At 59.5% G+C, this 26,174-nt stretch overlaps 1 protein-coding gene across 2 annotated transcripts in view; it reads right to left on the bottom strand.

Annotated features, from left to right (window-relative positions):
- The window catches only part of GRID1 (glutamate ionotropic receptor delta type subunit 1), a 629,487-nt gene extending 609,613 nt beyond the window's left edge, over positions 1-19,874 (bottom strand). For both annotated transcript variants that reach the window (XM_070433218.1, XM_070433219.1), the window contains exons 1-2: positions 19,703-19,874; positions 17,604-17,759 (exon numbers count right to left, since the gene is read on the bottom strand). In XM_070433218.1, the coding sequence (XP_070289319.1) occupies positions 17,604-17,759; positions 19,703-19,781 (235 nt within the window). In that variant the 5' untranslated portion in view covers positions 19,782-19,874. The remainder of the gene's footprint in view (positions 1-17,603; positions 17,760-19,702) is intronic.
- Positions 19,875-26,174: the final 6,300 nt, after the last annotated feature.

Raw genomic sequence — 26,174 nt, 5'->3', positions numbered from 1 at the left:
TTCCGAGAGATCCCCTTAGAGGTGGGACCCTGGGGTTTGCCAAGGGATTCTGAGCCTGGGGTGCTCCGCCAGGCTTTCTAAGCCTGAGGGTCCACATTTAAGGGCATTAATTCTCCAAGTTCCCTAGGGGGTGGGGGTCCTGAGCGTGAGGTCTGTGCTGGGACAGCTTGTAGAGGAGTCGCTCCGGGCCTTCCAGCGGAGGGGTGGTGTGGGCGAGGCGCAGCTGGGGCTCAGCCTGCCCACCTGCTCACCTCTGACCCTTTAGGAGACTCTGGCCTCTTCCCAAGCCACTGTTACCAGACCCTTAGCCAAAGGGGCTCCAAATACAGTGCCCATGTGCTCCAGAAGCCAGGACCAGAAGCGGGCGCTGGACAAGGCCACGTCCCATGCTCTCACACTGACGTCCCGTCTCCTGGCACCTGCTGCCAGGGAACAGAGAGGGCTGCGAACCACCAAGGCCACACAGCCCTTCTGGTCAGCCAGGCCCGATCCTGGGTGCCGCGGCCTCGGCCAAGGGAACCAAGGAGGCTGAGTCCCACCTGCCCCCAATACACACACACAGCACTCAGGTCAGCGCCAATGGCCTCAGGACCCGGAATCCTTTCTGACTGAGGCAGCTCCACCCAGTTCAGAGGTCTATGGACCAAGCCAGGGCCCCCATAGATACCCAAGGGGGTGCTGAGACAGGGCCAGGCCGCACAGAATAGGGAGGCAGCTGAGAGGCACTGTGGGCCTGGAGGGCAGGAAGCCCGGGCAGCCCGCCTGCTCCCTGGCTGGGCACACCCCTGGGTGCGAGTGCATGGGCAGAGGGCCAGCGCCCAGCAAGCAGCGCAGCCTGCGGAGCACCGTCTACTCCACAGGGCTCCCTTGGGAACATGAAGATAAAGATCAGGGCTTCCTTGCTGCACATCCCCAAGTTCAGGGCCAAGCCCATAGTAGGTGCTCAGGAAATGGATGCATGGATGGATGGATGGATGGATGGATAGATGGATGATTTCCTTTCTCACATCCTCACTGAGAGATCAACAGAGAAACTCATACAGCAAACAAACGTTCTCCCCACTGCAGCCAAAGGGCCCAGGCACTTGGGCCAGTAAACCGCAGCCGGAAACGGCAGCTGCCCGAATCCCACCCAGGAACCGGCTGGGTTTTCCGCAGGCACTGACCTGCCTTCTTCTAACGTAACAGAACCTCCCAATTCTCATCTGAAGCTACCTCAGAGCTAATTTTCTGAATCTCTATATACAGTAAGTCATTTAACAAAAAAAAACCCTGTATCTACAGGGTATGCAACAAAAGGGGAGATTTCAGAGCCCATTAACTCGCAGAGATGGTATGTTACTGGGAGAATATGGGCTGTATAATTAAAACGATTTAAATCTGATTATAAAAAGGCAGTGGGCTTTACCGCCTGCCACCATCTCACTAATGGAAAGAAAACCAGTATCTTGAGTTTTTAAAATTTCTGTAAAGTTATGAGTGAGAGCACGCACGGAGCGCTCCGCCACTCACGTAACTCTGAGATAAGACGACGCTCCTCTCAGAGAAATGCTCCTCCCGGAGCACAGCCAGCGCTGCCCTGCGGAGCTCTGTGCGGTATAATGGCTTCTGGTGGCGGAGGGGTTCTTTCTGGAAACCCGTCTCCGAGTTAGTGATGCCTGGCTGTCCCTGTCCCCTGCCTACTGAACTCCAGAACCCAGAGTCTGGGGAGGGAAAAGCAAGCGGCCTGGGCCTGGGCCTGGGCCAGGGGATGTACTAAAGGACAGTTCATACCCAGCCAGGAGCCCCTCCCTGTGAGGCAAAAGCCTGCATTTCAGCCTGACCTGGAGGAGGGGGTGAACTGATGAGAGAAATCGACAGTGCCAAGCGCACCCACTGCAGCAGGGCCTGCGGGGCAGGGAGTGGGTTGAGCTGACTGTCGCCTTGGTTTCCACATCCCCATGGGCCTCCCCTCACAGTTCAAAGCCTAGACCCAGGTGTATGGTTCTCGGCCCTGATGTCCCCTCAATGGTCTACAGCAGCCGTGGGCAAACTACGGCCAGCGGGCCGGATCCGGCCCATTTGAAATGAATAAAACTAAAAAAAAAGAGACCGTACCCTTTTATGTAATGATGTTTACTTTGAATTTATATTAGTTCACACAAACACTCCATCCATGCTTTTGTTCCGGCCCTCCGGTCCAGTTTAAGAACCCATTGTGGCCCTCGAGTCAAAAAGTTTGCCCACCCCTGGTGTACAGCCTGCACCCCTTATCTGCCTAGAGGCTCAGTCCCTGGAGACTGAGCCACTTCTGCCAGGACCACAGAGAGGGAGCCCTGAGACCCGCAGGTCTCACCAGCTACCGGCACCCTCCACTATGCCCAGACGCCCCGGACAGCTCATGGATCCTGCCAGTTCACACCTTGGAGCCCTTGCTCAAGCTGTGCCCCCGCCTGGAGGTCCTCTGGCCTTTCTCCCCCTGACCAACCCCCATTTCCCACTTCAGATTCAGCTTGGGCGTCATCTCCTCCGGGAAGCCTTCTTGGTGCTCCAAGCCAGGGTAGGTCAGGTACCCACTGTGCTCCATAGCCTGAGCTGACTTCATTCTCTTGTAACACGCACCACATTTAGCCCACCTGACTGTCCCTGACACCCCAGCTCTGTTGCCACAGCACACAGTGAGGGGGGGGGGGTGTGAGGGGGTGCTCACTGCTCCACATGGCCTGCCAGGGTTTCCCCAAAGAATGGTTTTGATCAGCTGGAAACATCCTCTGAGCCCCAGCCCACCCCCCGCCCCGTAAGGAGGCTCAGCTTTCTTCCTGACCCCGTGCCGGCTTTCTCCAGCGTAGTTAATAATTTTAAAACAATCAAGTCCAGCAAACCGTAACCGATTAAGTGAGGACTGGTAGCTGGTGAGCCTCCCGCAGCATCGCCTCTGCCCGGGCCTGTGTTTAGACGGGGTAACTGGGGGGCTAACCAGCCCCTGGCAGAGATAACCTTCTCGGAGCAGCCAGCCGCCTAATGAGGCTTCGGGGGACTCCTTAATGAGATCAGGCAGGGCCAGAGCTCTGCCTCCTGGTGCGGAAGATTTCTATTCAATTAGTCCTTCCACAGGGCAGGCGCTGCCCAGGAGGCTGCCAGAGCCTCGATAAGGCAGCCCCTCCCAGTATTCCTGTGACTGCCCTGGGGCAGGGTCTCCACCAATGGAAGGATGAGCAGAGCTGGCATTCCGGGCCCTCCCTTCCCTTGCATCTTGGACGGAGCTCTCAAGGGCCACCACTGGGCATCTGGAAGAAGGGAGCAAGAGCCCTGCCCACAGTGGGTGTGGGGACAGGGAAGACCCACCCACGTGGAAGAGGCCAAGGGCATGGGCTGTAGCTACATACAAAGTGGGGCTGTGGTTCAGCCACCCTGCAGCCTCATAACACACCCCATCAGGCCACCTGACAGGGAGGGGCTCTCTGGGGAGAGGACGCCCCAGGCCCACCCACCACTGGGTCTCCGCCCACCTGCAGGTGTGTATCCGCAAGCTCCCGTGAGTGCAGGCTCCCATGGGTACAGCCCTTAACCAACACTCCCGCTGGCTTCAACACCGGACAAGGCAGAAGGAGGCGGCCGCCTTGGAGAGGGAGCTGAGCGGAGGGAAGGCCTCCTGAAGAGATGTCACGCTGAGGCTGGGAGGCGACGGGGACACAGGGTCCAGGAGCCAGTGGTGAGCGGTTAGAGAGAGCAAGGCCCTCTTGGCACAGGGCGGGCGGCAGGGACAAGGCCAGACACCCGCCAGGGCCAGACCGCGAGGCCTCCAGGGCTGAGCACAGACATCAGCCTGCAGCCGGGGCGGCCAGGCCTGGGGTCAGGAAGTAAGTGGGGGCCCACCCGCGGAGTGGGTTCCTGCTGGCGGCACATGGCAGGTTCACATCCCAGAGGCAGGCCCGGGCAGAGCTCCGGCCAGCACTGACCAGCTCCCGGGGGCGGGGGCTGACACTCCGCAGACACCTGCTGTGGGCCCTTCAGCGGAGCCGCCTCTCTTGGCGGGAGCTACGTGGCTGACAGGTCGGCCTCGGCACTCAGGGCTTCTCCTGACGAGGTTGTGATCAACAACAACAGAGCGTCGAGGACCCGCAGCCCTGCTCCCCGGAGGTGCTCCTTCCTGCTTCCTCAGATGACAGCGTGGCAGGGGTGCCGGCTACATCCTTGCCTGGCACAGCGGGCCAGCCCCTAGCACCTGCCAGGGGGCTGGAGGAGTGTAGGCAGAGCCCCTCCGCCAAGCGCACAGTGGCCAGGCTCCCTGGCTCCAGACCTGTGGCTGCTCCTCCCTCCCCCAGCCCCCCTTCTGCCCTAGTCACCCCATTTCATAGGCGGAAACAGGCTCCCAAGCCCACCAGAGGGCTCTGGGGACACGAGACAGAAGCCCAGGTCCTGGCTCATGCCCAGGACCCAGCAGCCACAGCCCCCGAGCCTCCAACAGCCGCACCTGGACCCAGGGCAGCTTCTGCTTCCCGGTAGCCCCACCCCAAGGCCCACGCCCCGCCACAGCACGGCAGGCGCGCCTCGAGCCTATGGACGGTGTGGACAGGCCACAGGTGCTGAGCCCTGACAGCAGCTCAGGCGGAGAAACACCTTCTGAAATGGGGCCACAAACCCAGGCCTGTGCCTGCCCCACAGAAAGGCCAGGGGAGACCTTCAAACCCCGAAGTGACCAGGAGGGCCGGGCCGGCTCAGCAGGCTGCAGGCGGCTGGACAGGGCTGTGTAAACGCCATGAGCCTCCCGGCCCCGCGTGCCCCAGGACCCCGGGGGTGACCGTGAAGGCAGGACCACAGTGGGCAGTAGGGCTCTCAAGAGTGGAGGTCCGTGTGTCCGTCCATCCTGTCATCCATCCAGGACTTTTCCTGAGCACCCCTGACCAGCCCTGGGCACAAGGTGTCGACAGATACCTCTGCTTTCTCACAGGCTTCACCAGGAGCCGGTGGCAGAGCCCAGGGCCTGGCCACGAAGCTCCTGCAATGACGGAGGATGAACTGAAAGGCTCAGCCCCGGAGGACTCCAGCGCGGCGATTCCGTGACACCGGACGGCAGGCAGTGCCGGGTGGGAATGGCGCGTCTGGGTATGGCAGGTACAGTAATGCGGCCAGCAAGTGGCCAGCAGCGAGTCACTGCTGCCACTCTGTCCAGGGGCGGGGGGAGGGGAGTGGCAGGGGGCTGGGCCCCGCATGCAAAGCATGTCTGGAGTCAGTGCAGACAGCACGGCCCCAGCAGGCTCTGCTGGGAGGAGCGCCAGCCCGGAGGCGAGGGTGCAAGTCCCAAAGCTCCGAGTGACTGGCCGAGAGGCACTGGGGAAGCTGCACATGAGCCGAGCAGCATGCCAGGTCAGCATCTGACGCTTCAGCCTCTCTTGGACCAATGGCTCCCCCAGAGCCCTGGGTGGCGCTGCCCGCCAGCGCTCACTCAGCTCCCTTAGTATCAGCAGAGTCCAGAGCTAGCAGTGAGGCCCTCGCCCTCCGCACGGCCACGCGCACCCTGAGGACAGCCGTGCCTCCTGCTCATTGCGCACCTGCTCGTGCCAGGCCCCGCTACGTCCTCCTTAGTCATTACCTCATCTGGTCCTTAAGACAGCCTATTGGAGAGGTGCCCCTGTCCCCACTTGACAGGCGGGAAGCTGAGGCCACAGTCCCGTGCTCAGGCACGCAGGCGCTGGGTAGGAGGGGCAGTGACAAATGGATGGATCCAAAAGAGAATCAGGTGAAAAGTCACCAGGCTCCAGGCTGTGCAGCCTGAAAGTCCCTGAGGGGCACAGTGCTGCCTATAACATCTAAAGGGCTGTGGTGGAGACAGCCTGGCTGGGTATAAGGTTGGGTTAGAGACGAGAATCTTCAGTCCTCAGAGGCACCTGGATCTCATGTGACGTGTGTGATTCCCAAGCCTGGGAGGGGCAGGGCTGGTCCACCCCCTCAGTATGTTCACCACAGAGTTTGGCCCAGGCCGGGTGTGCCCACAGCCCCCCTCCCCCCAGCCCCACCCCACCCCGTCTCAGCTCAGGCTGCCATAACAAAATACCATACATTGGGTGGTTCCAACAGCAGACATTTATTTCTCACAGTCTGGATGCTGGCAAATCCAAGACCAAGGTGCTAGCTGATTCAGTCCCTGTAAGAGCTCTTTTCTTGGCTTGTGACCGCCCCTTCCCACACGGTGGGAAGAGAGAGCAGCTCTCTGTCTATTCTTATCACTAATCCCACCATGGAGGCCCCACTGCAAGACCTCATCTAAACCTAATCACCCCCAAAGGCCCCACTTCCAAATGCCATCCCATTTCAGGGTTGAGTCTCCAACATATGAATTTGGGGGGTGACCACCATATCATTTCCAGCTCTGGACACCAGGACCCTGTGATTCTGCTAACCCACATGGCTGGGACCCCAAGAAAACCACTCCCTGGGGTGGACAGGCAAACTGGCTCCCACCCTCACCCCACAGACATGATGCCAGGGTGCCAAAGGAGATGCCAACAATAAGGGCCAGGCCACTGCCCACAGCCTCCTCCTGACCTTGGACAAGTTGAATGGCCGCCACCACAATGACCATTCCATTGGGATGACCTCAGAGGGGCCCAGAGTCAGGCCCACACGTCTGGGCCCAGGGATGGCCCCCGAGTGAGGGGAAATGGTATTCGGTGCCCCGTGAACTTCCCTGTCTTAGAGCCAAGGGTACCACAGGGCACAAAGGAGACCAAGTCCCTCTCTTCCTTCTCTTCTCTTCCGTCACCAGGGGACGGCGCCAAGCACGAGCAACAGGAAGCACTGACCAGGGCCCGCCTCCTCTGGGCACTGGGGCATCCTGGGATGTCACCTCTGATGAGGCCTGAAGGACATCCAGAGGGAGGACAAAAAGGGAAGGGACCAGAGGGGCTCCAAGCAGCAGCAGGAACTGCTGGACCTTCCTGCTGCAGGTGCCCAGGCAGCCCAGGTATCTGCACCCCATGCACATACATACACACTCACGGATGCACACATACTCATACACACACTCACAGGCACACATACTCATACACACACTCACAGGCGCACATACTCATACACACTCACAGATGCACACATACTCATACACACACTCACAGGCACACATACTCATACACACACTCACAGGCGCACATACTCATACACACTCACGGATGCACACATACTCATACACACACTCACAGGCACACATACTCATACACACACTCACAGGCGCACATACTCATACACACTCACAGATGCACACATACTCATATACACACTCACAGGTGCACATACTCATACACACACTCACAGGCACACATACTCATACACACACTCACAGGCGCACATACTCATACACACACAGGCGCACATTCTCATACACACAGGCGCACATACTCATACACACACTCACAGGCACACATACTCATACACACACTCACAGGTGCACACATACTCATACACACACTCACAGGCGCACATACTCATACACACACTCACAGGCGCACATACTCATACACACACTCACAGATGCACACATACTCATACACACACAGGCACACATACTCATACACACTCACAGATGCACACATACTCATACACACACTCACAGGTGCACATACTCATACACACACTCACAGGCACACATACTCATACACACACTCACAGGCGCACATACTCATACACACACAGGCGCACATACTCATACACACACTCACAGGCACACATACTCATACACACACTCACAGGTGCACATACTCATACACACACTCACAGATGCACACATACTCATACACACACTCACAGGCACACATGCTCATACACACACTCACAGGCACACATACTCATACACACACTCACAGATGCACACATACTCATACACACACTCACAGGCGCACATACTCATACACACACTCACAGGCGCACATACTCATACACACACTCACAGATGCACACATACTCATACACACACAGGCACACATACTCATACACACACTCACAGGCGCACATACTCATACACACACTCACAGATGCACACATACTCATACACACACTCACAGATGCACACATACTCATACACACACAGGCACACATACTCATACACACACTCACAGATGCACACATACTCATACACACACTCACAGGCGCACATACTCATACACACACAGGCACACATACTCATACACACACTCACAGGCGCACATACTCATACACACACTCACAGGCACACTCGCACACACACATGCATACGCAGGGCAAGGGGTCTCTGCCTAGATTCCATGGAATGTCAAGGACCTGACTCAGCCTCCTAGACAGCTCTCCCTGGGCACTGCCGCCCTCCCCCACCACCACCACCGTGCTCCCCAGAGGCATGGCCACCCTGCCTCCTGTCCCTGGAGGCACAATGGCTCCAGGCACCCCTGCAGCCCAGCTCAGCGCTGTGAGCTGCACAGTGTCATGCCGTGCTCCCATGGCCTTTAGCAGGTGCATGGAAGAAGCCCAAGCCAGCCCTGAGCTGAGGCTCCAGCCTGGGGAGAGACTGACAGGGAGAGGCCCTCCAGGGCTCCAGGCCCTAACCGGGAGCTACAGGAGTCGGAGCGATCCACCAGACACGTGGGCTGTGTGGAGCTCTGGGTGGAGTCCTGAGAGCCACCTAGGTGAGCAGCAGCATTTGATGTCTGCAGCCATGGCAGGAAGGCAGCAAGGACCCCAGGTTCCAAAGCAAGGCCACCTCAGTGCCTGAGACAAGCCCAGGGAGCCAGCCCAGGGCTCGAGTGTGGCTCCTCCCCCTGCCTCTGGGTGCTCAGATGAGGACAGAAGAAAGCCCCCAGGCCAGGCCGGAGCAGAGCCAAAGCTCCACTCTGCGCAGAGCAGGAGCGCGGGAGGGGCAGAGCTGGCCAGGCAGCAGGCCGAGTGTGCAGGCCAACACAGAGGGGCTGAGCCAAGAGTTGCCGCTGGACGTGGTGGAGGGGGGGGCTGGGTGTCCAGCCAGTGGGGTCCATGTCTCTGCCCTTACCTGGGAGTTGGCAGCAGCAAGGAGTGTCATGTACCCGTGGCAGGGGCCCAGGAAGACAAAAGAGAAGGTGGCCAGGACACAGGGAGGATGATGCTGACCACACCCACTCTGAGCCACCCCACCCTGCTCCCCCGGCAGGGGCTGCTGGCCGACACCCTTCTTCCTGCCCAGCACACATCCCTCTCTACCCATCACCACTTCAAAGAAACTGAGGTTTGGAGGACAGGGCGAGTGACCTCTCAGCTAATCTGTCACTGAGCTGAGATGTGAACCTAGACCTGCCTGACCCCTTCCACCAAATAGAACAAGTTGTGCTGCCCCGGGCAGGCTCTGGGGGCTGGGCCTTGCAGGCCAGATTCCAGCCTCTCTGTGCATTCACAACAGCAAGACTGCAGCGCTGTGCAGCGCCAGGCCCAGGCTCCAGAGCCCCAGCCCGCAGGTGGCTCTAGACCAGCGATCGCCAACTGGTGGCCCACGGACCAGGTCCGAAAGGTTGGCGACCGCTGCTCTAGACGGCCTCCACGGGTCGGCCCAGCCTCCTTCCCTGCCCTCCCGGGACTTCCAAAGGTGAACTAAACTCCCAGCTGCCCTGAACGGTGCAGGGGCTGGAGGAGCCTGCCAGCCCAGCCAGGAAGAGCAGGAGACCAAGAGCCCCTTGGGACGACGCAAGCTGGTCATGTGACAACCATCCCTACCCTCTGCTGGCCCTCAACTGGGCGTTTTAGCCAGTTTCCTCAGCTGACCTTCATGCTGTCCTCTGTGTTGTCATGTCTTCCAGTCAAGGAAACCGAGGTAACTGCCCAGCGGCCGAGCAGAGCCGGGAGGGAGCCCCAGTCCGTAAGCGAGAGCAGCAGCGCCCCTGCCAGCCCTGAGCACCTCATCTGTGCTCGTGTGGAGGTGGAGGCCCAAGCTGAGCACTGGCAGGGATGGCCCAGGCGTCACTGAGGGAGCGTGGCATCGGGCTGCCTCTGCCCAGGGCTGGCAGGGGACTGATGGGAGGGAAGCAAACTGAGGAGGCCAGCCAGGGCCACGTGTCCCGGGTCTGGAAGAGGAGGCCAGCCAGGGCCACGTGTCCCGGGTCTGGAAGAGGAGGCCAGCCAGGGCCACATGTCCCGGGTCTGGAAGAGGAGGCCAGCCAGGGCCACGTGTCCCGGGTCTGGAAGAGGAGGCCAGCCAGGGCCACGTGTCCCGGGTCTGGAAGAGGAGGCCAGCCAGGGCCACATGTCCCGGGTCTGGAAGAGGAGGCCTAGCCTGAGTGAGGACCACCCTGGGCCCTCGCCCCCTGGCCGGCCCCACCCACAGCTTCGGCCCAGACACATGTAGAAGGGCCATCTAATCACCTTGCAGCTACCCTGCTGGCGCTGCAGGCCGGGGAGAACCCTGGGTCTCTCTCTTTCCAGTCCATGGCCGTCAGCCAGAAAACTGGCTGTTGATAGGCTTCGAGAGCCCAGCTGCTGGGGGACTGAACACGGACCCAGTGCCTTGTGAGGCTCCATGCCCATCAGAGAGGCCAGACACGCCCCCTCCCAGAAAGGGGCTGTCCCAGGCCAGCCCACGGCAGCGGGATGAGTCTCTGCCCAGCCCGACACTGTAACAGAAGAGAAAGGAGCTGCTGTGCAGGAAGGCGGGGAGAGCAGGGCACCAGGAGGGGTGGGGGAAGCAGGGAAGGTGGGCATGAGGCACAGGCTACAGGAAGGGCTGATTTGCCGCACCCCAGCTGAGGGGGCTCATTGGTGCTGGCGCTGGCAATGGGCAGGCCTGGATGTCAATCTTCTCCTCATTACTTAGGAAGCATTTAGCCCAAGCCTTCTGGGAGCTGGGCCTGTCAAGAAGACAAGATTGGTAAGCTCTGAGAAAAGCACAGGGGAGAGCCCAGGCCTCCTGACTTCCCACCAAAAGGCTGCCCCGTGCTTTCAGGGGCAGAGGGACAGGTAAGTGAGTGGCAAAGGGAAAGTGACAGGAAGTGCAGATTGGACTCAACAGGATCCAATCATCTACACTTGCTCATGGTTTTTGTCTCTTTGTTGTTGTTCTCATGAGTCACCAAGGAAATGGGAGGACTGTTTTGCAGGAGCAGGGTAGTAGGTATTTGTCATTCACCAAATACTGCTAGTTCTCCCCTTTCCAGGCACATGGTACGCCTATGCTTCCTGGATCCCGCATGCCTGGCTGGGACCACGTGACTAGTTTCGGCCCATGAGTGTTTAGCAGATGTGGCAGGGATGTGTCATGTCCAGACCGAGTCTCCCAGAGCTCTCTCTCCCTCTGGCACAGCAACCGGCAATATTCAAGCTGAGTGACCGTGAGGAGCCAAGGTCTAAGCTGACCAACGATGAACACGTAACATAGACAAGAGACAACTTTTTGTTACGTTATGCCACTGAGTTTGGGATTGTTTGTTATACGGCAGAGTTTAGTCTATCCTGACTGATACGAAGGGAACCACAGAACAAAACCAAAGGACAGGACAAATAGGCACTTCCCTGGGTAGCCACGTCTAAAAAGACTCACACCAGGGGTCAGACTGGGTTAGCAATGGTTTGGGAACAAGAAGTGCAGACTGAATGTTCCCAGTGTTTAGGAGATGGCATTTTCTGGGTCATGAGAAGGCCATGGAAGGAAGACTGCTGGGAGGGGACTTGGCATCTATAAGAACGCAGAAAGACAGCCTGTCTGCCGTGAGAAGGTGCAGCTCTGAGTGCCACAGAGCACCCTTAGCTTCCTCCAGGAGGAACCTGAAGAAGCGGCCCAACACGTGCTCTGACAGGACGGCTGCTGAAGTTCCTGGGAACAGCACCAGGACACACAGGTCTCACTAGACCCACAGCCTCCTGCCCACACGCCTGGCCTGAGGGGTCCACCTGTTCACCGCCAGTGAAGCCCAACCTCCCAATTTGGGAGCAAGGTCACAGCAATAGGAATACTGAAAGGGAGCCTCTAGAACCCAAATAAGAGGACATGGTGGGACAGGAGTACAGTCTATAAGATGACAGTGTGTGTGCATGTGTATGTGCATGTGTGCATGTGTGTGCGCACACAGGAGGGGCCCTAGAATGAAAGAGACCTCTGAAGCCGGGAATTCAGTTCAGGGAAATGGCAGTCATTCCTTTGCACAGCCACAGGCTTGTGAGAGATCCAGAGTGAGAACTAGATGGTCCCCCTGCCCAGCCCAACCCCAGTGAGGGGCCACCAGTGCCTGCAGCCACGGCACAGCCATCTTCAGGCTTAAAGCATCGCTGGCAGCAGCCCCTGCGGGGCCAGGAAGAGCAACTGCGTGTGGCACTCATGCGAGACTGGCCTCTTCGAGGCGCCACCGTGGACCCTAGGTGGGTGGTGAGGTAGCGGGTGGTGAGAGAGGACAGGGGGAGAGGGAGGGGTCGGAGAAAAACCTATCCAGGTAGGAAAGGAGGTCAGTGGCCTAAAGCAGATTCTTTAGGAACTTCTTTAGGCACAAGAGCTTCCAGGCCGCAGGCCATGGGTGTCATGGAGAGTGAGCACGGGCGAGTCTGCAGAGGCCACGGGCTCAGGGTGCGTGTCTCCAGAGCGAGTGTGGCAGAGTTCCCAAGTGAAGAGAATGCCACCCAGTAAGCCAACCGTGAGGAGAAAGGGAAGGGCGCTCAGCGTGCACTGGCTACGCTGGGCACCGACAGGTGTGCCAACATGGAAGCGGCGAACAGCCCACAAAGTTCCGAGGTCCTGCCCCCGGAACTGTGGCTGTGTGCGGCTGCGTGGCAAAGGGGAATCAAGGCTGCAGGTGCAGTTCAGGTTGCTGATCTGCTGACTTTCATCCTGGATTATCCAGGTGGGCCCAAGAGTTCCAGGAAGAAGGAGGCGGAGAAGCAGAGGTGGAGAGGGAGCTGTGATGACAGAGCAAGGCCAGAGTGACAGGCTGTGCAGAGGCCCCCACCCACCAGCGCTGGCTGGACGATGGAGAAAGGGGCCAGGGGCTGAGCAAGGCGGGCGGCCTCCGGGGGCTGGGAAGAGGGAGGTGGACCCTCTCCTGCAGAACATCTACGCACCAGCCTGGTGTCAGAGGGCAAGGGGCGACCTAGAAGTGACCAACACAAAATGAACAAGACCATCAGATGGCCATCAAAAGCTCACAGTTCTATTTTCATTTTATTTCATTGTTTCTTCGTTTTATTCTATGAACACCAAGCTATACTTTGGTGAATTTTACCTTATCTTCCTAAAATACTTTTGCGCTTATTGTAACTAAAAGGAATATTGCCTCACATATGTTCCTTTTTTCTTCTTCTTCCCTAAATTGTTACCTTTCCACTCAATGACACATCTCTACAGCATAACCCATAACGTGAGTCTTTCGCTCACAGTAAAATACTGTGAACAGAGAAGGCCAGGACTAGCCAGTTCTTTTACACATTCACGCATTTATATAATCTTCTCCTTGAGCAGGCACTTTAAAACAATACGAAAATTTTTTATTTAACAAACTAGAGGCCCGGAGCATGAAATTCGTGCACTGGGGGGGGGGGGTCCCCTCAACCGGGCCTGTGCCCTCTCACAGTCCAGGAGCCCTTGGGGATGTCCAACTGATAGGGAGCAGGCCTAAGCCGTCAGTCAGACATCCTTAGCGCTGCCGCAGAGGCGGAAGAGGCTCCCAACACTACCGCTGTGCTCACCAGCCGTGAACCCGGCTTCTGGCTGAGCAGTGCTCCCCCTGTGGGAGCGCACTGACCACCAGGGGGCAGCTCCTGTGTTGAACATCTGCCCCCTGGTCGTCAGTGCACATCATAGTGACCAGTCATTCCAAAGTTTGGTCTATTTGCATATTAGCCTTTTACTATATAGGATTAGTATCTCTTCTAGTATCTAGAAGACAAGTCTTCACACTTTCGTTATATGGACTTTGGTAAGTTTAAGATACTACATTTTTTTATCTTTATTATTAAAAGCATTACAGATGTCCCCTTTTCCTCACATTTATCCCCCTCTAAGATATAACATTTTAAAGATTTAAATATCATTTCTGTTACTTGCTTACTTTAAATCCTCATCAAATGCATATTTCACTAAATGCAACCCATTCTTTTACATCAATGTGAAAGAACTGGCTGACCAACTACCTCAGGAGGTAGTTTGTACGGAGCTTATACAAACTCAGCCCACAGAAACGGTAAGTATAAGCCACAGGACCAAATTCAAAGTAGTTTCTTATTTTCTCCAGTAATACTTCAGCATATCTCAGCATAAATGGTTCCACTCTTTAAAAAATAACTTGTTTTGAATATTGAAAAACATATGCAGCCGCTGAAAGTAATGTTTACAAATACTTCACGGTGATTTCAGAAGTCCCTGACCTGGTAAATGGAAAAGCAGGATCTAGACCTGAACAGGATGGAGCTCTCAGCATTTGTAAAATATGGTGGGGGAATGAGAGGGGCGCAGCAGACGGAGAATTCAGAATGATGCTGTCCTGTCTCACTTCTTTTTTTTTAACTTAATAGCACTTTATTGTATTTTTAAAAACAAAATATTTTTAGTCTGAAAGAAGTTATTTCCAATTTTCATCATTTTAACTATGAGTCTTACAGAGAATCAAGCGAGACCTGGAAGGAAGGGAGGTTTGGGTGAACTGCAAGGTTATAAACCTAATTTCTCCCAAATATAAACTGTCCTGATGCTTCCTGTACATTCCACATTTTATGGAATGAACATGCATTGTCCTTTCTCTCACATTATTAAATTAATTCATGCTCATTGTAGCAATGTATTTTTTTAAAATAATTGGGGATGGAAGCTAAATAAAAAGCTGAAAGTAAAAAGGGTCCACTCTCAAGATATTCACTAGCTGAAGAAATGATGCAGCTGAAGATATCAACGGCCTCAAAGCAGTGAGATGCATTCACAGCTGGGCCCGGAGAGGGGAAGGCGCTCGCCGCACCCTCCCCACAGGCCTTCCTCAGACATGTCCGCACACCCGCTCAGTCATCCTCACAACAAGCCCCTGAGGCAGGTTCCATGCCTGTTCCCGTTAACAGATGTGGCAACGGCAGCTCAGAGCAGCGCCGGACTCCCCCCGGTCCCACTGCAAGGGAGGCGAGCAGGGTCTGAAGAGAGTTCCTGGGGCTCCAGCAACCAAGCTCCTTATCCACGTGGTGCTGTCTCTTGGACTAAAATGGGGGCAGAACCAGCTCAATCCCCAATCCACAGGGGGTCACTGATGCTCCCCAGTCCATGATGGAGACTAAACGCCAGTCCACCTTTGCCCCTTCACCCTTGGCCTCTTCCCCCAAGAAGTCCTTTCCGATCCTACCCAAACTGTGTCTGCCACCCATGTCCTGCTGCAATGAACACCCAGGCCAAAGAGATAAGACAGCCAGCAAGTAGGGCCAAGCCACGACGGAGAGCACCCCACAGGGCACGGGAGGAAGGACACCCAGCAAGTGGAGAGCCTGCCCTGGAGCCCAGGTAAAAGGAGCCTCTGAGCGCTGCTCTGCAGTCCCAGGCCCAGGAGGGGCTGGCTCCTCCCACCCCTCGCCGACAAGGTTCTTCGCAAGGGCACAGGATGACACGGACGGCTGCCCACACAGCTCAGACCTGAAAGCACCTGCCGGCTTTAACCAGCGCCCTCTCCGGGCAGCAGCAGCTCAGCACCACCTGGTCAGTGCCCCTGCACCCGGTCCCACGGCCTCAGCGGCTGTGCACACACTCCCTCCCACACCACTCGGAGACCGTGTCAGCCACCGTCGTGGGGCTGAGGTGTTGTTCCAGTTACACAATTAGGGAAACTGACTCAAGAAAGCAAGGTCTCTGACAGAACAGGTCCCTGGTGGAGCCCTGTGTCTCCAGGACCGAGTCACACTGGGCCTGAGGCTGAACGGCCCACAGCTAATTGTGTGTGGCCTGTACTCTGTTGGTAAATTGTTGACTAGTTGACAGCAGTTAAAAATCAAATTTTACATTCAAGTCCCGATCTGGGACTCCTCAGCACATCCACAGCACTAGGACTTTCATTCCCAAATGGCAAACCTGGTGAACGCTGGGAACACAGGCAGGGTCCCGCAGCTCGGCGAGCTCCCGGGAGAGGGACGGGTGCGGCGCCTCTCTGAACTCAGCTCCCAGACAAAGCATGAACGTCCGCAGAGACAGGTGTGGGGGACAGTATCAAGGTAGCAGGAGGCACTGGGAAAAGCTTGTGTCACCCCAGATCCCCACTCCAGCTGGGTGGCTGCTGCCTGAGCAAGCACACCCTCCCTGGATGGAGCCCACGTTCACGAGGGCTCACAAAAGAAATCCAGGAGTGGGGAATGTGGAGGCAGGCACTGCTGGTGGGACCAGACACCAAGGACAGGGGATCCTCCTCCCGCACCGCACCGCAGTCGACATCTGACCACGGGGGTCTGCCACGGCTGGAAGCAGCCTCACCCACTCACTGCCACCCCAAAACTCAGAGCGCTGGCTCTGTATCACCCCTCACGACCTCCTTGGACCTTCAGGCCAAGGTGGGCTCTCCCTCTCTGCCGACTCCCAGAAGACCTCCTGCAGCCCAAGTTCTTCCCACGCAAGCTCCCTCCTTCTGGACCGGGACCAGAGCCTCCATGGAGTCCCCTACCTGCGGCACCTAAGAAACCACAGCCAGACTGAGCCATGGCACCGGGAGGGCCCTGGGCCTAGGGGGCTGGGGGCGGGGGAAAGCTGCCTGCGCCCTCACCCCACCTTCTCCTTACACCCTGTGCTCCAGCTGCTCCTGGGAGGAGCCCCCACATTCTGCACCCCCTGCTGTGCTCTCTGTCCTCAGCACTCAGAGTCTAGATGCAGGAGGAGGCAAAGGAGAGGAAAGGGGCCAGGGCTGGGCAGATGTCAGAGGCGGGGAGCCTCAGGCGCTGGCCAGGAAGTGGGTGACAGGGGAGGAAGCCGGGTTCCAGAGCCAAGCCTAGAGCCAGCTGGGAGAGAAAGAAGGGGCCCAGAGGGGGGAGGGAAGGGCAAAGGCTGCCACCGCCGCCCGTCCAGCTCCCCGTGCACTGCTGCCCCCGCCCCAGGCCCTATCTGAGGCAGAGGCTGTGGCCCACAACCCCAGGCACAACAGGCAAGGGTTTACCTGCAGCCAGGCCTGGCCCAACTCCTCTCCTTTCCTGGTCAAACAGCGCCCACCCCCGGCCCAGGCGGAGACAGCGGGCGCTGAGAAACCGGCTCCTCCAAACCAGGCCGATAAGCAGGGCTGAAACGTGGCGCCAAGGCACCCAGGGGGCGCTGGGCACGCACCAAGTGTGAGGGGAGAGGGGAGACGACAGGTTCACTCGCCAGGCCTCCGCGGTCGGGCAGTGAGGAAGACACCAGCCATCTAGGTCAGGGGGTGCACGAATCAAGCATGCTCCCCCACAAACACTCAGAAACAAAGACCCTGAGCCAGTCACTCCTGCATGCCCAGCGCAGGGCCACATGCACCAACCCAGTGGAACGTGGCCGCACAACTCGCGACTCGCTCCTAAGAGCCCAGCTCCCCGCTCGCAAACTCCCAGCCGTCCCAGCGCAGGGCACTTCCTGCTGCCCAGCGCACGGGCTCCATGGCCAGGCCCTTCGCAACACGCAGGGGTCCTCTCTGCGCAGCCTCAAGGCCCATGGAGCCCTGGGCACCGCGGCCACTCACCTTCCTGCACGGCCTGAAACGGGTTGTTGGCCTCGATGACCTTGATGGAGTAGGTGATCTTCTCGCTCTGCAGGATGTCATCGTTGAGGCTCAGGTCAGATATGGCCAGCTGGAACACCCTGTCGTCCTTGGCCGCATTCTCCTCGAAGATGGCACCTGGAGGGGAGAAGGGGTCAGGACAGGCCTGAGGAGCCCCCCCTCCCCCCGGCTGGCAGGCCGCTGGTGGGTTCGGACTGGCCTTTCAGGACAGTGAAGGCTTTCCTAAGACAGCCAGCAAGGATGCCCCACACAGCGCCCATGTGCACACCGCTGGCAGGAGTTCCACATGCACATGGCACACGCTGCCACCCAGGCCACACAGGTAGGCGTCTCGCAGCCAAGCCACCTCCTGACCCAGCCATGCCCCACACAACTGACTGCTCCAAGCTGGAGTGGCCTCAGGCAGCACACACGGGCCCTGACAGCCACAAAGCTCCCCACAGGCAGTGTCCACTGACCACTCCCAAGATGGCACGATGCCTTCCCCCCGCCCTGCAGTCCCCTTTGTGTAGTCGAGCACGCAGGTCCCCGTCTCTCCCACCCGGGGGCCCTGGGTACCAGCATTTCAGTCCCAGTCCCACTCCGGGCAACTCTGCCCAGTGGGCCCCTGCTCCCCCTCCCTCCCAGCTTCCTCCTGCGTGAATGTTGAGGGGAGGGGACTGCCCCCTCCACCCCTCGCCTTCTAACCCAGCAGGGCTGAGAAGCCAAAGGGCGCGGGCGGGCCTTGACAGAGTCTCCTCGAACCACCAAGCTCTCCTCCCTCGAACCACCAAGCTCTCCTCCGGGTGGCCTCTGGCTGGCCTTTTCCAAGCTTAGCGCCCCTTGGCCCACTCTGACTTCCCTCGCCCTGGTCTGGTCCTGCAGCCTGGGCAACGCCGGGTCATCCCATCCTGGCCAGGCCCCCAGGGTCCCCACGGCCCCAGAGCTGAGCCCGATGACCCTCCTGGAGCTGGCGGGCGCAGGGGAGGGAGGCCCCAGCTCCACAAACACCCAGAGCCGCAATGCTGACCTCGAGCCCCGAGCCCCCCTCCCCCGCGGGAAGCTGGTTTGACACCCTCTCCCCCCACCCCCGCCCCGGCTGGGGGTGGGGTAATGCAGCTCACCAAACCCAGGCCTGGTCCCCCCCATCCCCATCACCCCCTCTCCGCCCCGCCCGTCCCACCTTCTCCCCCACCTCCGAACCCCCAGTGGTGCTCGCTGGTCTTCCCCAACTTCCGGAAAGGCAACTGCAGGGCGGCTCATCCAATAGCCCGCGGTCAGCCCCCCACCAGCCCAAGTCCTGGAATCCTTTCCCGGCTGCTACCAACTCCCACACTCCCCTCCGTCGGCCCCTCCTCCCCTCGCTCTCCACCTTCCCCACGGGCTCCCCCATCCACCTCCTCCCGCTCAGCGCACTCCCCGCGCCGCCTCCGCTCTGCTTCCCCAGCTCCCACCCCCGGACGGCGGGCGGCCCAAGGTGGACCGGGCAACTCCGACTGCCCAGGGGCTGCATCGCCACAACCAGACATCCACACCCCCACACACTGACACGCGGAAAAACAGGCAGAGGCCGTCCACTCCAACAGGCTGGCGGCCAGGCTGGCACGCACCACACAGGCTCGGACGGCCCCGCACCCACCGCCCTCTCGCAGCGACACCAGCGCGGTGCCAGGGGCGCACACAGCGAGCCCGCGGGCAGCACCCACCCACCCGCACACAGGAGCCGCTGGGGCCTCTTCCGATCCTGCCGGCAACTTGGCGAGCCCTGGGCCGCGCCCGCCCCCGGCTCCCGCTGCTCGGAGCTGCGCCGAGGGGCTGGCCGGACCGCCGACGGCTCCTCTGGGGGCGCGGGTCTGGGCGCGGGTCCAGCGCCGGTTCCCGCAGCCGCGGCCTCGGTGTTGGCAGAGGCCGCGGGCCCCGCGCGGGGACTGGAGCCGGGGGAGCGGGGCCCGCGGGAGCGCGGCGCGGCCCTTCGGTGGAGCAGCGCCCGCCGGGCCCTCGGACCCGGGAACCACCAAGTTTGGACGCCGCGCACCCCCTGCGCCGCCGAGGCCCCCGCCCAGCCTCCGCCCGCCGCTCACCGATGTGGATGATGGAGTCGGCCCGCACCGACACGCACTGGCAGATCCAGGGGAGCAGCCACAGCGCCAGCGCTTCCATGTCCCCAGGGCGCGCGGCTCATCCGCCCGGGCCCGGGGCGAGGCCGAGGGCAGCGCGGAGCGGGAGGCGCCGTCCGGGTGCAGTCCCGGCCGCCCCCGGGAGAGCCGGCCCGCCCGCGTCTTCCCCGCCGCCCGCCCCTGCGCCCGGCACCCCGAGCCCAGCCCAGCCCCGCGCACTCGGGCTCCCGCTCCGGCTCCGGCTCCGGCGGTGGCTGCGGCGGCGGCAGCCCGAGTGCAGGCCGGCGCGGCGGGGGCGGCGGCTCCCGCGGCTCGGGCGGCTTCGGAGGCGGCGGGGCGGCGGGCGCGGCGGCTCCGGAACCGCGGTGTGTCTGACCGGCCGGGAGCGAACTGCGGAGGACGCCCCCTCCCCTCCCCGCCCCTCGGCTCCCCCCGCGCTCCCGCCCTCCGCCCCCCGCCCTCCCCGCGGCCACGTGACTGCGGAGCCTCCGCCTCGCGCGCGGCGCTGCCCGCTGGCGGCTCGGAGGGGCGCCGGGTGCTCCGCTCTCGGCTGGGGACGCTCGGAGGCCCGCACCGCGGCGCGCCATGACCCCGCGGCCCACGCGCCGGGGGAGAGGGGATGGAGAAGGGTCGGCACCTGACCGCTCTCGGAGGCCCCGGGGCGCCTGGCGCCCCCACCGCAGCCTGGAGCGTCTCGGGCATCCCCCCAGCTTGGGGCCGAGAGCCCCGCGAACCGGATCCAGGGAGCCGGCGGAGACGGGCGGGGCGCCGAGCGGGCACGGGGTGCCCGGGGAGTCAAAGGGACCGGCCTCGAGCGCGCGTCACCGAGCCGAGCGGGGACCGCGAGCTCGAACCCTAGCCTGTCGCCCGGCCCTGCGGGCGCCCCTCCCCCGCCCCGGGGCCCGCGCTCAGCCGGGAGTCCGCGGGAGGTTCGGACTCTGAAGCTCAATTCATGGCCGGAAACCGGCGCGGCCGTGACCGCGGCGCCTGGACGTGAGGAGCCTTCCAAGCGGCGAGGCTCGGGCTCCATGGATCCTAAGCGCGCGAACCTGGGCGGGGGCCGGCTCCACGCGGCGCGCAGGGCGGACGGGCCCTCTCCGCCGCCGGGCGAATGCCCCACCTGCAGCCAGCCCAGCGTTCAGCTGTTTGGGCTCGAGCCTGGGAAGAGGCGGCGAGCTGGACGCGCAGCTTCACACCCGCCCCAGCCCCGAGCGGGCCGGGCTCCACGTGGCACACCCAAGGCTTCGGGGAGGCAGCTGAGCCTCCCAGACCCGGATTCCGCGGAAGCTCGGCCCGGGCGCCCCAGGCAGAGCCTCCTGCAAGCCGCCGCTCCCGCGAGCCCTGGAGCCCCTTGGCCCCTGCCCTGCTCCAAGCCATGCGTGCAACACTCCTTACCTGGAACTCCCCGCGCAGTGGGAAAGGCGAACACAAAAAAAACAGATCATTAAAAGATGGGCAAGGACCTCGAATGAGCTGCGTATGCACAAGCATCCTGGGCTCTGAGACAGTCTGGGAGGGCTTCCTGGAGAAGGTGACATTCTAAAGGTTGAGTGGGAGCTACCCTGGGAGAGGAAGGGAGGCTTCCAGGCATCTAACGTTAATTAGCCAGCCAAGGCAGGAAGAAAAGGGTGTGTGTGTGTGTGTGTGTGTGTCCCAAGCTGTGAGCAAATTTTACTTTGGAAAGGTGGGGAGGAGCCTGTGCAGGTGGGAGCAGGCTCAGAGAGCAGTGTGGCCGCCTCTGCAGTGGGCTGATGGGCTGACTCGCTGGGCAGGGGCAGCCTGGTGAAGAGAAGCTGGCTGGGAGAACCGGCAAGGGGCCACATGGCAGGCAACGTGAGCTCCGGGATGTGGAGGCTGGTGGGTGAGGAGAGGAATGCCTGTGCCTGCGGGAGGCTAGGCTACCAGGCTGAGGGGGGCAGCCCCACAAAAGCACTTCCTCAAGAAACCTGCCTTAGGGGCCCTGAACTGTGCAACATGCCCCCGCCTCTCCAACCCACAAGCCTCCATGCTCATTCCCTCACAGTCCCACCATTCGCTGGTTGTAGGGAGCAGGGAAATCGGGGGTTTATTATATAACAGTTTGGTTCCTATGGTGACTGTTTCCACTTTGGGAGGGTGGTGGGTGTGGTCGGGGGCTCAATCCTGAGGTCAAGAGCCACAGTGTCAAGGGCCCCCCACTTGCTGTGTGAGCCCCTGCAGGTGTTAGGAGGGTCGGCGTGTGACACTTCTCACCCAGGTAGAAGTTTCTCTTGATGTATGTTATGCCAGGTGGGGGAAGCATGATTGCAGCGAGACAAGCCTCAGACCCTTCCAAATATTAAGTAGGCAACCCACCAACACACGCAGTTTTGGGAAGACTTCTGGCCATTTCTGGTTTGGAGATGAAGTCCCTCTGGTTGGGACCTGAGGCTAGGACTCAGGTTGGAATCCCCTGGAAGCTGTTGGCCTGGGCAGCCTCACCTCCTGTCCTGGGTACCCCCTCCCCTCCATTTCTCACAGTGTGGGGTCCTTTGCCATCCCCAGATGCTCATCTCTGCTCCCAGGCCAGGCCAGTGTCCTCTGCCAGACGGGAACGCCCTGGGCACCCCTCGCCTGACCGCGAGGGCCCTCTGCATCGGCCCTTTTCCCCTGGAGCTGGGAGGCAGGCCCAGAGATCGCTGAGCCCTCTGCACACCCATCTCAAGCAAGACGATTTGAATCCTCTCTGCAAACTGAAGTCGGGATTGCTAGATTCAGAGACTTTTTTGGGGCTCTATCAGGCTCATCAAGCCCCTAATTACTTATTGATCCTGGCCAGCCCAGTCCCTTTAAGCCCTGATAACCTCTGGGACTGTAAAAGCTGCCTGCCAAAATCAAGTTTCTGGGGAAGCAGCTCTACCCAATGAACAAATTCACCCCTACTGTAACAACCTGGCTAGGGAAGCCAGATTCGCAAGCTCTGTGTCACATGATGCATACCCATTTCACAGAGGGGACGCCTGAGGCTCAGAGAAAGAAGGGGCTGGCCCAAGGCAGCAGGTGAGTTGCTGGCAGACCCAGGACTCAGTCCTACTGGTTTTGCTCCTCGCTACACAATGGTGTACCCATGGAAATTGAAACTCAGTCAATAAATCCTTCTTTTGCACAGAGTTCAGCCAACACAAATGATTGCTTTTTCTAAAGAGATCTTCAGAGTGATTCTACACAAGGAAACTGAAAGGGGTGCAAAAAATGCACTGGGCCCACCGGGAATCTCAGCTGGAGCACCTGCAGGCCAGGAGCTTGCTACCAGAGCTGCAGGTGAACTGTTGAGGCAGGGAGAGAGGCCGCGGTGGGCCACTGGAAGCCACAACCACTACAACTTAAAGCTTTGTCATTGCACACTTCCAAGGTGGAGCTGGCAGGACCTACTGCTGGGCTTGGTCCAGAGAATGAAGACATGTCAGGGTGAACAGTGGGACGAGTGGTGGCGCTGTTTACTGAGGTGGGGAAGGAGCATTGGGAGCAAATGGAGCGTTCTGGTTGGGTGTGCTATGTATGAGATGCCATTACCCATCCAAGTGATAGCAGCAGATATGAGGGTGAGAGGTGAATACGATGAGATTGGAGAAATAGCAAAAGCTCTGGCATCCAGGACCTCATTGGCCATAGTAAAGAATATGGACATTATTTTAAAGTTAGAAAATATCAAGAAAGTTTTTTTTAAATGAGTTGCAGACCTCTCCTTTCTTTCTCACCTTCCTTTCACTCCACCAATAACTGGACTAAGGAAGGGCCGGCTGGAGTCCTGACCCTCCCAGGGGACTGCTGCCCTGGCACAGCCCCTGCAGGAGTGCCCCCTCCCCACTCATTTCCTCCTGGAGAGCCCCCGACAAGACACGTACTGTACCCAACTCCCCACTCCCCAGCGTGGAGCCAACCCAGGATTCCTAGGACAATTCAGCCCAGGCCCGGGAGGAGCCAGCCAGCATCTTAGAAGGAGTCAGGCTTGGAGCCCTGCAGCCAGAGTCCCAGGCTGGGCCTGCCCCTGGGCTCTAGGGACCCACCCTCACCAGGACTGAGCTCAGGAAATCCCTCTGACCCCACCAGGATTTTCTTTAAAAAACAGAACAGCCCCTCTGTGTTGCTTACTTCACCTCTGCTTTTGTTGCATGTTAGTTGCCCACCTCTACTTTGTCTTCCTTCCCCATCTTGTTAAACTCTTTCATCTCACTTTTACTGTTTCTCAGCTTGTATTTACTTTATTTGAGCTTCTTTTATATTACCTTATTTTTTATTTTATTTTTACTGGGTTCACCTCATAGTTTTTATTTTCAATTTCCCAGGCTGGCAATCTTTTGCATCACTCATTCTATTCCTTCTATTCATTCGGTCTTCGCTTTTCCCAAGGTCAGGGGCAGGAGGAGATGGCCTGAGGGTGGCCTCCCTGCACCCACCTTGCAGGAGCCACCAGAGCAGGACCCATGGATGTGCCTGCCCCCTCTGCCCACAGCCGGCCTTTGTGCCTTTCTTTCCACTGCCCTGCCCATGGCACAGGCAGCACCACATGCCACACCCCACAGCCAATGAGGAGGAAGGAAGCCACACAGGGATCTCTGGACATACAGTCCAGAGCAGGCCCGGGATGGGGCACTTCGTCTGCTCAGAACAAAGATCATCCCAAAAGCTACCTGGGTGACAGTGCTGCCTTCACAAAAACAAGCTGGAGCTGCAGAGGTTCTCCCTGGACCCATGTCTCCAGGTAGGAGGGTGGCAGGACCAGACACCAGCCCAGGCCCACTAGGGTCCTCATGTTGACCCCAGGGCTCCCCTGGCCCAGTGAGTCCAGCAAAGCTGAGCCCTTCCTCAGGCCCCTCTGAAGGCCAGAGAGGCAGGCTGAGTTGGCACAAAGGTGTTACACGTACAAAGGAAAGCAAAAGGTGCAGCTCCCAGGAGGGACCCCAGGAGCAGGGACCCTCCAGGTGTGCGTCCCCCACCTGGGTCTGAGCGGTTCTTGGAGGAGCAGGCCTTCTGGGGCTCTCGACCTCCCCCACGTCCATCACTGCACATGGATGCCCTGTGCCCATCGTGCGTGAAGAAAGGGTTCTGCTACTGAGAGTCTAAAGCAGTGGTTCTCAACCTTCTGGCCCTTTAAATACAGTTCCTCATGTTGTGACCCAACCATAAAATTATTTTCGTTGCTACTTCAGAACTGTAATGTTGCTACTATTATGAATCGTCATGTAAATATCTGATATGCAGGATGGTCTTAGGCGACCCCTGTGAAAGGGTCGTTCGACCACCAAAGGGGTCGCGACCCACAGGTTGAGAACCACTGGGTGTGAAACCACAGCCCCAAAGAATCTCTTTCTGAGCCCCTAGGCTGCTTTCTGGGGTCCCTGTTCCCAGCTACAAGGCCTGGGGAGGCTCCTCCCTTTCCCCAGCCCCTGAGCTCTGTAACTCTTCCCTTTTGCATGTGGGGAGCTCCCAACTCCTCAGATAGGACCAAGTGGCAAGAAACCAAATCCTGGCCCGTCTATTCCCAGAGCTAAAGGCAAGCCCCCACACCCTCATCAGTCACAGCCCTGCAGACCCAGGACACGGAGCACCACAGAGGCCCCCGGCCCCTCTCGCCTGCCCCAGGCTCCTCCTGCCCCCGCCACCTGCTGCAGTGGGTCCCTGCAGTGCACTCCACGCAAGCTGAACCGTGGCCGTGGCCAAGTTAAGAACCACAGTCCACGCAGAGAACCGCAGGAGAAAGGCATGTGGGTAGAAGCACACACTAGTGAAGGAACGCAGAGGTTACGGCGGCAAGACGTGAAGAGGAGTCAGTGAGGGGCCAGGATGGAAGCTGCCCGAACGGTCCTGGGGCCAGACGCTCTCCTTGCCAGGCAGGTCGGTACAGAGCAGCCAGAGCCCCGTCACCCACGTGTCCCCAGAGGCATCCTGGGGAAGCCCTCAGGCTGCTGCACAACAGCCTCAGACAGAAGGTCAGGCCACCAGGATGCCCACAGGAGACTGGCCCATCCTGGTTCTGAACAGGGCATCTGTGCCAGCCAAAGGCCCTCTGCCCTCTGCAGGGAGGGGCTGCAGGTGCCCACAGGTGAGGTGGGGCCTTGGGGCTCACTCCAGCCCGCTCCACGTCTGTGATGGGGCACCAAGTGTCAGCTGCACACCAGGCTCGGAGCTGCGCCGTGGAGACCCCAGACACTTGGTTACATGAATGTGAGAGGCCCATCCATCCCACCTCTTCCCATCCTACGTCAAGCACAGCCCAGCAGCTCCCACAGCCTGGGCCTGCCCCCCTCAGAGCTGAGGCCCCCACTTTCCCAGGGGCGGGCAGAGAAAGGGGGAGCTACATCTGCCTGGATCCCTGGCTCATCTGGCACAAAGCCCCTTCCCCAGACCCAGCCCTCCTGCTTTGCAGCCCCCAGCAGGTCTGGGCACCCTGCTCATGGACACACCCACAGCCAAGAGC

Source organism: Myotis yumanensis, unplaced genomic scaffold (assembly GCF_028538775.1).
Source record: "Myotis yumanensis isolate MYYU_CA2020_CCGP unplaced genomic scaffold, mMyoYum1.0.hap1 SCAF_13, whole genome shotgun sequence".
Taxonomy (NCBI): domain Eukaryota; kingdom Metazoa; phylum Chordata; class Mammalia; order Chiroptera; family Vespertilionidae; genus Myotis; species Myotis yumanensis.
The sequence above is the reverse complement of the archived record's forward strand: the minus strand, read 5'-3'. Positions and strand labels throughout refer to the sequence as shown.